At 33.7% G+C, this 12,909-nt stretch overlaps 1 protein-coding gene across 1 annotated transcript; it reads left to right on the plus strand.

Annotated features, from left to right (window-relative positions):
* The first annotated feature begins 8,041 nt into the window (after positions 1-8,041).
* Positions 8,042-12,124, plus strand: LOC123656043. Its single transcript, XM_045591765.1, has 2 exons — positions 8,042-8,604; positions 8,920-12,124. Exons 1-2 carry the CDS (start codon positions 8,042-8,044, stop codon positions 12,122-12,124), a joined length of 3,768 nt encoding a protein of 1,255 aa, XP_045447721.1.
* Positions 12,125-12,909: the final 785 nt, after the last annotated feature.

The following is a 12,909-nucleotide window of genomic DNA, read 5'->3' on the forward strand; positions in this document are numbered from 1 at the left end:
GTAGCTGCATTTCCCCATAATAAGATTCCATATGACATAATGCTATGGAAATAACTAAAATATACTACGCGAGCTGTATCTACGTCAGTAATAAGTCTAATTTTTTTAACCGCGAACGCTGCAGAGCTGAGCCTATTCGCTATCCCCTCAATATGAAGATCCCACCGCAATTTCGAATCTATAGTGATGCCTAGGAATTTAGTGGACTCCACCGGTTTTAACATCTCTCCTCCCAATTCTACACCATTATCAACAAGTTTAACATTAGGTGTCGTGAATTTTATTAATTTTGTTTTTTTGTTATTTAATAATAAATTATTTGAATCAAACCAGTAGACAACCTTTGAGAGAGCATCGTTTACATCGTCGTACATAAGTAAATTACGTTTCACCTTAAAAATAAGTGAAGTGTCATCAGCGAACAATACTATCTCATGCTTGTCCTGTACAAAAAATGGCAAATCATTTATGTAAATAAGGAAGAGAAATGGGCCAAGGATAGAGCCCTGTGGAACCCCCATATCCAGAGGAGCCCCAGGAGATCTCTTACCATTTACATCAACCCTCTGTATTCTATTATTCAAATAGGAATTCAGGAGGCTGAGTGCCTTATCTCTAATCCCATAATGATGCAGTTTCCTGATCAACGTCTCATGGTGCACACAATCAAAGGCCTTGGATAAGTCACAGAATATCCCAAGAGCATCCTGCGACCTCTCCCATGCCTCAAAAATATTTCTAATTAGCTCAACACTAGCATCTGTTGTGGAGCGACCTTTTGTAAAACCAAACTGTTTCTTATGTAGTAGATTGTGTGCATTAAAATGCGATAACATTTGCCCGAGGATGATTTTTTCAAAAATTTTACTAAATGTTGGGAGTACTGAAATTGGTCTGAAATTATTAGGATCTAGGGTACTGCCTGATTTAAAAATAGGAATTACTTTACTGTGTTTCATTAGATCAGGAAACACACCATGTTCTATACAGCCATTAAATATAGTAGCTAGATGAGGTGCGACAACATCAATTATCGAACTAACGACTTTTACAGATAAACCCCATAGATCAGCTGTTTTCTTGACGTCCAGGCTTCTGAAGGCTATTATTATATCTTTGGGGTTTACAGGTTTAAATGTAAATATTACATTACATTCTTTAACGTTTTTCTTTAGCAAAAATTCGGCAATGCCTGGAGACGAATTAAGTGATTGCGTTGTTGAAAGCGGAATGTCAGTGAAAAATTTTTCAAACTCAGATGCAACTTCTCGGTCTGAGGTAACAAATTTATCATTGACATTTAACTTAAAATCGAAGCTGCGATCTGTGACTCTTCCACTTTCACAAGCAATTATGTTCCATGTCATTTTAATTTTATTATGCGCATTTCTTATTTTGTCTTTAATATACAAGGATTTTGCCATGGAACATACTCTTCTAAACATTTTTGAGTAGGCACTTATAAAAGAAGCAAACGATACACTATGATTATAGGCTTTTTCACTGTACAATTCATAAAGCCTTTGCCTGCTCTTATATATGCCAGTAGTTGCCCATTCACCAAATGTCAAGAGACCCCCTGAATTGACTGTTTTTGAAGTAAATATTGTAGAAAATTCAGTTTTTACTAATTTAAATAAAGAGTTATATAAGTAGTTAGGGTCATTAATGTATGATAAATAAGGAAGTTTTGCCACAATACTACCTCTAAACTTCTCCATACGTGTAGCACTTATAGGTACAAAGGTCTTTTTTAAAATATTTTTGTTGACATTTAAAGAATAAGAAAAGGAAGCTAACTGGCCACAATGGTCTGAGCTTAACTTATTAATAATAGCTTTAGAATAAGGTTTACAGTTTGTAAATATGTTGTCAATACATGTAGCACTAGTAGCAGTGATTCTAGTGGGTTCAGTAAATAAGTTATGTAGGTTATATGATAGAAGCATAGACTTAAATCTCAGACTTATATTAGAATTATCTAATAAATCAATATTAAAATCCCCACATACAACAATAGCCTTATTAGAATTATTTGATTTTAACAAAACTTCTTCCAATACTTTCTCAAAGTACTCATATAACCCACTAGGAGGTCTGTATACGCATACAACAATGAAGTGCTCAAGCTCTACGCAGGCTAATTCAATAGTTTGCTCAACAGAGAGGCTCACAATGTCTTTACGTTCTTTATATTTAAAAAGTTTACTTACAATTATTAAAGAGCCACCGCGTATAGCTTTTTCTCTGTTGAACATACTAGCTACCTGGTGACCGCTGAAGTTAAATATGGACTGGGAAATAGAGAGCCAGTGTTCTGTTAAACATAAAATATTGATATTTTCACCATTCATAAATAACTCCAGTTCAAGATCTTTACCTAGCATGCCCTGTATATTTTGGTGCACCAGGTTTACAGTATATAAATTTTTACAACTGTGGGCTTTCCTTACCAAATTATTATGACATTTATCTGATTTAATGTCATGGATTATTAATATGCTAGAGGTTTCCTCTGTTGTCTTAATAATTAATTTAAATTATTATTTGGAACGGATTCCACGTCAGAAAATGTCATATTACAGTTTTGCTCAATATGAGCAGATATCAAAGTAACCAGATTATTGGCTATGTCAGTTTGTATATAATATGATAGCACAGATGCTATCTGTCGTTTAAAGAAAAATGGTAGGCTCAGCCTACTATATGTCAACATATAATTATTATTGTTCCATAAATTATTTATGTCAATAACATCAATTTTGTTACTTTTTTTAATATTTACATTTAAATACTTACAAGTAGTTATTGTGTGCATTAGATTATTAATGTCATATCTTAACCTATTTTCCTGTGGCAATTTAGCTAAATAAGGTAGTGTAAACAATAAAATTTTATTTATATTTAACTGATTCAATCTATTTAAAATGTTTTCCATTAGGTGTTTGTTTACATTACCCCTTCTCCCAATTAATAAAATAATAGTTGTGTTGGGACAGTGAGCCTCACTCAAAATGCTATTTACTATTTGATTATAAGTGGCTCCGGGCATGCAATGATTGATTACTCGCTGGCCCACACAAAAATCACTCAATAATACTCCCATACCTTTTCCTAACTCATCACTGTAAATTTTTATTTTATTTTTTTCCTCAGGAATAGATATGGAATGTACAGGTAGTTGTACATTATAATATTTGGGGTCGGTGTGAGTCCCCGCAGGCCGAGTAAGGGATTCACTAGTTAAGCTAGTATCTATCTGCCCTGTTGGACCGGAGGCTGAAAGGTGGCATTCGCAATTATGATAATTAATAAAAGAGTCAAAACGCTCGAGGTTATTGTTGCCAAGTTTCACCAGGTCATCCATGGCAGATATGTGTTCAGCAATTTCTTTCTGAGCAGTACTGTATTTAGATGTTAATATTTCTAAACTATGCTTTAAATTTCCAATCTCAGACCGCAGTGAGCTAACATCCGCCTCATAGTCTTTTTTTAATATATTAATTTCTTGACAGTATGATATCATTTTTGTTTTAATTTCTATTTTCTCTTTACAAATATTATTATACTTTTTATAAATATTTTTTGTTTTTAAGAATTTGTGACATTTTTTGATGAGTTTATTAATTTTGATATATTTTTTTAATTTATTTTTACTTGGCATAGGGATGGTAGTGTTCGAGTCATCACTGGTCAAATCTATTACACTAATATTATTTTTCAAGTTTGAGACAGAAGACACTAAGTTTGGTGCGTTTTCAACCAATTCATTGTATAGACACTGGGTTTGAGAGGCTGTTAGACTATGGTTTATATTTTTAAGCTGAATAACTTGTTTATTTGCCTCATGCAGCTGATGTTTCAATTCACTGTTGAATTTGAGGGTTTCCTCATACTCATCTCTGCACTGGTCAAACCCATTGACTATTTTGAGAAGATTTTCATTTTCATTTTTTACATTAGTATATTCAGTATACATTTGTGACATTTGATTTTTTAATTCTGTATTTTTTTTGAAAATCTTCTCTAACTCCTTCTCATTTTCGTCTCTCTCCCTTAGTAATTGCTCACACTGTACCCTGTATGTCTTTAGCTCCTGGAGCGCCAGCCGGAGTTGTTCCTCCGCCTGGCGCGCCTTGGATCCACGAGTCATCATTTTTATTTTTTTATGTTTAAGAATTTAGATAAATGTAACAATCTCTAACGTATGTACAGGTTGTGTGGACAATGTATTATACTCAACAATCTATGAAAAGATCAAGGAAAGAAATTACAATGACATAGATACAATTTAAATTTCGAGTTCGTTACCTGTACGATGACAGCCGACGAACACAAAATCCATAATAATATTCATTCATATTCACATGACTAGATAAAGAAATTTAAACTATTTTAAATGCTGTGTATAATTACAATTTAGTTAATTTGTTACTATTAAAGGCACAAATACAACCTCTGTCTTAAAATAACTTAATAAAATAATTTCATTTAATTTTATCTACAAATTTTAGTAAGAAAACAAACACAAGTAGCTTGTCATTTTAGTTTTGATGGAATAAGACTCCTCGAGGCGATGAATCGTAGATGTCTTTTTAGCTTCTGAAAATGATAGGGTAAACGGAAATCCTTACATACAATATGAGAAGCCATATTTCAAACACAATTATAAAATTGTGTAAGGTTGTCTAAATGGATTTCCATAGTTTTTTTATTTGCTACGATTTTCATAATACATATGAAAAAAAAACGTCTGCTATAATGTTATTGTACTAAGAAATAAAAAAAAAAATGTCACACTTGATGGTTATGCTCATCACCATCTATAATATAAAAATGAGTCGCTGAATGTGTTGCTAAGCGCAAAACTCGAGAACGGTTGGACCGATTTCGCTAATTCTTTTTTTAAAATATTCCTTGAAGTACGAGGATGGTTCTTACGGAGAGAACATTCTAAAAAAAAAAAAAACTTTCCTGAAAAAGTTTAAAAACAACACTTTTCTATACTAACATACAAAAGATTTGTGATAATACTTAAAAGTCAATTTGAACTTTAATACCATACGATAAAGTTTGTGTTAGGCGATACGAAGTTCGCCGGGTCAGCTAGTTACTAATAAAAATGTATATTTGATCAATTGAATACTTCCATACATTTCTGTTCTAATAAATATAATATTAACTAAATTATTCGACGTTATCATCAAATGCTATTACTATAAAAATCGTAGTTATGAGAAGATAAATTACATTAAACAAAAAAACCTTAAGTATATATAAATCTATAATATATATAAACGCGAAAGGTCATTCATCACGAAATCTCCGAAACTATAACACCTACAAACTTGAAATTTGGCAGGTAGGCTCCTTATAGGAAGTAGACATCCGCTAAGAACGAATTTTACGAAACTCAACCCCTAAGGGGGTAAAATGGGGGTTGGAAGTTTGTATGAGAGTCCCATGTTTTTGACGTAAGAGACTTGAAATTTAAAATGTATGAGGTGTTTAAATAATGTATCTTTAGAAACAACTCCCTTTTGGGGTTAAAACGGGGGATGGTAGCTTTACTCACTCATCACGAAATCTCCGAAACTATAACACCTACAAATCTGAAATTTGGCAGATAGGCTCCTTATAGGGCGTAGACATTTGCTAAGAACGGGTTTTACAAAACTCGACCCCTAAGGGGGTTAAACGGGGGTAGGAAGTTTGTGTGAAAGTCTTATGTTTTTGAAGTAAGAGACTTGAAATTTAAAATTTATGCTCTATAGATGGTGAGAAGGTGTCCAAATAATGTTTCTTTAGAAATCAACTCCTTTTGGGGTTAAAACGGGGGATGGTAGATTGACTCACTCATCACGAAATCTCCGAAACTATAACAGCTACAAACTTGAAATTTGGCAGGTAGGTTTTTTATAGGGCGTAGACATCCGCTAAGAATTAATTTTACGAAAGTCAACCCCTAAGGGGATAAAACGGGGGTTGGAAGTTTGTATGAAAGTCCTATGTTTTTGAAGTAAGAGACTTGAAATTTAAAATGTAAGCTCTATAGATGGTGAAAAGGTGTCCAAATAATGTATCTTTAGAAATCAACCCCTTTTTGGGGTTAAAACGGTGGATGGTAGGTTGACTCACTCATCACGAAATCTCCGAAACTATAACAGTTACAAACTTGAAATTTGGCAGAAAGGCTCCTTATAGGGTTTAGACATCCGCTAAGAACTGATTTTACGAAAATCGAACCGTAAGGGGATAAAGCGGGGGTCGGAAGTTTGTATGAAAGTCTTATGTTTTTGAAGTAAGAGACTTGAAATTTAAAATGTATGCTCTATAGATTGTAGAAAGGTGACCAAATAATGTATCTTTAGAAATCAACTCTCTTTTGGAGTTAAAACGGGGGATGGTAGGTTGACTCACTCATCACGAAACCTCCGAAACTATAACAGCTACAAACTTGAAATTTGGCAGGTAGGTTTCTTATAGGGTTTAGACATCCGCTAAGAACTGATTTTACGAAAATCAAACCGTAAGGGGATAAAGCAGGGGTCGGAAGTTTGTATGAAAGTCTTATGTTTTTGAAGTAAGAGACTTGAAATTTAAAATATATGCTCTATAGATGGTGAAGAGGTGTCCAAATAATGCATCGTAATCTATATATATGTATATAAAAGAGAAAGGTCACTAACTCACTCATCACGAGAACTCAAAAACCGCTGGATGGTCTATCTATCCAGGTTGGACAAAGATAAAATTTGGCAGGGAGGTAGATTATAGTTAGCAGACGTCCGCTAAGAACGGATTTTACGATATTCCACCTCTAAGGGGGTTTAATTAGGGTTGATAGTTTGTATGAAACATATACAGCCTGAAAATAAAACTAAAAATGTGGTGTATACAGAGTGTTTAAGATCATGTTATAAAGCTAATTTTGTATAATTTTTTTCTATTCACCAAAAGAGGGCGTTACTTGTGAAGTAAATTGAGTTATAAGTTTGATATATTATTAATTTAGATAATTTTATTATTTACTACAAGATGGCGTTAGTAGTAGAATAAATCGCGCTATCATTTGTTTTATATTATACCATATGAAGAAACGAAAATTTGTTTTGGAGAGACCAGGCCAAGCGAGAGGTCAAGGGTGACTAGTAGGCCTTAACCGTTAGTTTAAATTAGTGCAATAAATCTCGTCCGAACCACAGTTTAAACCCGGTAGTTTTATTTATAAAGTGAAATCAGTGCAACGCTACCGGGCCCCTTAGTCATTGGTCCATCGAGATCGGATAATATCGGGATTTTTGAGTTCAACGGTTCGGCCGTTACATGTACCTGCAGTGGATCGCTGCAATAAAGGGTACATGCCAGTCACCTAAGAAGCGGTGACAAAGCAGAAGCAGAAGCAACAGCAAAGTAGCCCAGCATTGGTGGGCGGACGCAGCAACCCAACGGCGGACTCGTGCAACTGGCCACCAGAGGGCGCCACAAGCAGATCATCATATTGAGTTTGTGTGAAGTGCAATTTTGTGAGTACATTATTTTGAATTATTTAACTATTGTTTGGAAGTTAATTTGTCAAGCTAAATTGAACTTAATTTATATGAAGATTTCAACTTTAAAAAATTCGAAGAAATTTGGACTTATATATTTGTGATCATTCTTAGACTTAGAAAATTATTGTTTTAATTTAAAATTAACTTAGTAACTGTGCATGTTAATTAAGGACTTAGAATATTTTATAAAAAACGGGGGAACGAGAAGTCTATGTCCGATTTCCGTCAAACTTTAATGTGTCTAAAACACTTGTAAAATTTTAAACATTTTTTGAGACTTAGAAAATTTTATGATATTTCATTTCATTTAACTTGTAATATTTATACTAACTACAATCGGGTCTTGCTTTATAAATTGTTTAATAACTTAGTGTTTTTCTTTTTATATCAATATTTACTTTGAGATATTAGTTTTTTTTGTAATATATTTGTAGTAGATTACCAGCTTTATTAATTGAAATAAAAATATATTATAAGTCATTATAAAAATGGACGGATTGCTTAATGTTTTAAAGGATTTACAAAATGTTATAACTAGAGGATTGACTAACTTTAAAAAATGTAATAAAGACAAATTAACGGTCGAATATATAGAAGCAAGACAAGAATTACTAGAGAAAGATTGGTCTTTATTTAAAGATACTAATACTAAAATATATGAAAAGTTTAAAATAGAGGATATAGGTCAAAAAGTTGTTGATATTTATGATGGGGTGGAGGACACTTATATAATGTATAAAAGCCTTATGAAAACAACACTTAATAAAATTAGTGTAAGCAAGTGTTCTGTACAAGGTGATAGTAATTCTAGTTCAACTAAGTCACCTAATTCTTTTGTTAAGTTGCCAAAAATCGCTATACCAATATTTTCTGGCAAATATGGTGAATGGACTACGTTTCATGATCTTTTCATATCATTAGTTCACAAAAATGAGTCTCTTGATAATGTACAAAAGCTCCACTATCTAAAAAGTCACCTGTCTGGTGAAGCTGAACAGCTTATTCGCCACACTCCAATAACTGATGCTAATTACAGTGAGTGTTGGGCACTGTTAGAAAAACGTTATAATAATAAAAAATATTTAAGTAATTGTATTTTAAAAAGATTGTTTGGTCAAAAACGCATACATACGGAATCAGCAATGTCGTTGAAAGAATTGCTCGACACCACATGTGATTGTTTAAATGCACTTAAAAATCTAAATATAAATGTGAGTACATGGGATGTTATTATCATACATATTGTTTCATTTAAATTAGATAACGAGACGCGTAAACAGTGGGAGTTATATATATCTAATAGCGATTCCAACAACGATCTGCCAACCTTTGACCAATTTAAAGTTTTTATTGAAAAACGTTTTAGAGCTTTGGAGTGTATGGAGCCAAAAAATGTCACTGTTCATCGGGCCAATAAGAGTGCTGATGGTTCTCATAGTTCAAAGTCAATGTTAGCCACGAGTTCACCTATGCGCTGTGAGTACTGTTCAGAGTTCCACAAGCTTTGCTTTTGTAAAAGGTTCGCTAAAGAGCCAATTGAAACAAGACGTAATTTTGTTAAGAACAACAGTATTTGTTTTAACTGTTTGGGTAGTAATCATAGCGTGTATAATTGTAAAAGGGACGCGACTTGCAGAGTTTGTAAGAAGCGTCACCATTCTCTGCTTCATATAGATCATGAGGCAAACCAATCCAGTTCGGCACAACAATCTAGCCCTTCAACTAATTCACCACCAATAGTTTCTTGCTTGTCTACGGGAGAGGTGACTCGTCCCAGTCAGGTTTTATTAGCCACTGCATTAGTAAAGATCGAGTCTAGGACTGGTGAGTATTATTCCGCCCGTGCCTTGCTTGATCAGGGTTCGCAGGCTTGTTTTGTAACAGAGGCTACTGTACAGTGTCTGAGACTGAAAAAGATTCCTATACAAGGTCTTATTTCGGGTCTTGGAAAGGATGAGTCAACCGTGGTAAAGCATATGGTGTATTTGACTATACAATCCCGAATAGACCCCGAATTTGTAATTAAAGTAAAGGCGTATGTATTAAAGAAAATAACATCTTACTTACCTGAGCGCAGCATCGAAACCACACTGAATTGGTTAGATACAACGAAATTATTTCTTGCAGATCCTGGGTTTAAGAACTCTAATAAAATCGATATATTGTTGGGGGCGGACGCCTATAGTTACATCATAAAAAATGGCATTATTAAAAATCCTTATGGTAATTTGATTGCACAGAATACTACTTTAGGGTGGGTTTTATCAGGAACAATTTCTACAGGAAATATGGAAAGGTCACAAAAAATAAATGTAATGCATGTACAAGTAAATGAAGATGATATCCTCAAGAAATTTTGGGAAATAGAAGAGCAAAGTAGTCAAAAGAAAATACTCACACCTGAAGAGAAAAAATGTGAAGAATTTTATAGTTCTACAACAAGAAGAGATGAAAGCGGAAGATACATTGTTCGGTTACCTTTTAAGGAAGTAGATCTATCTTGGAGGTCTGGAAATTCACGTGCTATAGCTGAAAAAAGATTAATCTCATTAGAAAGAAAATTAAGAAATGATAAGGACTTAAAGGAAAAGTACCGTGAAGTAATACATGAATATCTAGAATTAGGACATATGAGGCTTGTTGAAGTGAATGATCTGAATAAAGAAGCAGCTGTCTACTTACCTCACCATGCAGTGGTAAGGGACGATAAAGCTACCACAAAGGTTCGGGTTGTGTTTAATGCTTCACAAAAGAACAGTAACGGAGTCTCACTGAATGATACTCTTATGGTTGGACCGACACTTCAGGCAGACTTAAGACACACTGTATTAAGATGGAGGGTGTATTCCATAGCTCTAGTTGCAGATATTATCAAAATGTATCGTCAAATCAAGGTAGCAGAAACTGATGTCATGTTTCAACGTGTACTTTGGCGTGACGACCCTGAAAAGGAAATAAGAGACTATGAATTGACAACGGTCACCTTTGGAACAGCTTCTGCGCCTTACCAAGCAGTTCGAACACTTCACCAGGTGGCTTTAGATGAAGGTGAAAATTACCCACTTGCAAAGGACAAAGTTCTCAGCTGTTTTTATATGGATGATTTAATGACAGGATGTTACACCGTAGATACGGCAATAGAAATATATGAGCAAGTGACAGGGCTATTAGGAAAAGGTGGATTCGAATTGCAGAAATGGAATAGTAACAATCAAGAAATAATAGACAAAATAAAATTAATGGAATGCAGTGAAGGACAAATAAATAAATATAGAACAAATATAGATATTCTTAAGGACATAGATATAAAAGAACACTCAAAAATACATAAAATAGACAGTGAAGAAAAAGGAGTAGAAATAAAAATGGATAATATAATGAAAATCTTAGGACTTACCTGGAATCGCAAGGATGACACTTTTCAGTACACCGTGAATCTTCCTCCAACGACGACTGCACCTGTAACCAAAAGATCTATAATTTCAAACATAGCTCGATTGTTCGATCCTTTAGGCTGGTTAGCTCCCAGTGTGATACTAGCAAAGGTGTTCATCCAGAAATTGTGGCTTGCAGGTGTGGATTGGGATGAAAAACTTTCAACAGAATTGGTTGAAGAATGGAATATATATCATAAAGAGCTATCACTACTTACTTGTATAAGGATACCTCGTTGGCTTGGTACTAAATTGAATGATGAGTTGGAGCTTCATGGGTTTAGTGATGCATCTAAAACAGCTTACTCAGCGGTAATTTATTTGAGGATCATGGATCACAGAGGCGAAGTACATGTATCACTACTAGTTGCAAAAACCAGAGTAGCACCTGTAAAACAAGTGAGTATTCCTCGCTTGGAGTTGTGTGGCGCAGTTCTATTGGCACAACTGTTAAATGAAACAGCTGAAGTCCTGAAAATACCTAAAGACAACATCAGAGCATGGACAGATTCTACAGTCGTGCTAGCCTGGATAAATAGCCACCCAAGTAGATGGAAGACTTTTGTGGCCAATCGAACATCTGAAATTTTAAATAATATAAAAGCATCTCAATGGTTTCACGTTTCCACCAAGAATAACCCAGCGGACATTGCATCAAGGGGAATACTACCAAGCTCATTACTTACCTGTGATTTATGGTTTCGTGGACCGGCATTCTTAGAAGCGACTAAATTAGACTACAGTAGATCAACTTATAAGACTGAAGTTAAGGTAGATATGGAGGAGTCAGTGAAGACTCATGTAGCCTTAGTTCCTGAAAACGGATTATTTGAACGATTTTCGACGTTAACGAAATTACTCAGAACAATCGCGTACTGTCGAAGATTTCTAAAACAGAACAAAATATATCACGGACTATATTTGCAAAAGGTAGAGTTAGACGGTGCGTTAGAATGCTGTATAAGACAAACACAAAAGGAAATATATACAAAAGAATATACACAATTAAAGGATAAAGGATATTTACAATTAAAATCAAGTTCATTAAAATCATTATGTCCATATCTTGATGCCAAGGGCATTATCAGAGTTGCAGGTAGACTATCAAAAATTTGTATTTTACCTGTAGCAGAATAACATAGTTTTATCAATTGTTTATAATTACATCTTATTGTGTTATTTTAAGTTAAGTAAACCATTGTCATAGTAGTTATACCTAGTTTATTAAGCATAAATTTAAGGTTCAATTCATCTTTATATTGTAATAACAATGTGATATTGTTATTATTAATAACTCTAATTATTGTATGCTATATTTAAATCCAAATCTTACATTTAAAGGATTTGATAGATTTTTAGTTTTATATAAGTTCTGAATTATTTTTAATTTTGTTATACTAGTAACAGTTGATGCAGTTCAAGTTCAAATATTTTCATTTATTTAAATTTCGTTTCTTTGATTTATTATTGTATAAGGATTGTATTTTTTTTTCAAGATCAAACTTAAAGTAAGATCAAATAAGTTCTATATGTAGTGTAAGTCTTTTGTAACGTAGTACAACTTTTATCAAAATTTTGAAGGACGTCCCCTCAGTAACGTCCTTGGTGGGCGGTATGTTTAAGATCATGTTATAAAGCTAATTTTGTATAATTTTTTTCTATTCACCAAAAGAGGGCGTTACTTGTGAAGTAAATTGAGTTATAAGTTTGATATATTATTAATTTAGATAATTTTATTATTTACTACAAGATGGCGTTAGTAGTAGAATAAATCGCGCTATCATTTGTTTTATATTATACCATATGAAGAAACGAAAATTTGTTTTGGAGAGACCAGGCCAAGCGAGAGGTCAAGGGTGACTAGTAGGCCTTAACCGTTAGTTTAAATTAGTGCAATAAATCTCGTCCGAACCACAGTTTAA

This window comes from Melitaea cinxia, chromosome 8 (genome assembly GCF_905220565.1).
Source record: "Melitaea cinxia chromosome 8, ilMelCinx1.1, whole genome shotgun sequence".
Classification (NCBI taxonomy): Eukaryota; Metazoa; Arthropoda; class Insecta; order Lepidoptera; family Nymphalidae; genus Melitaea; species Melitaea cinxia.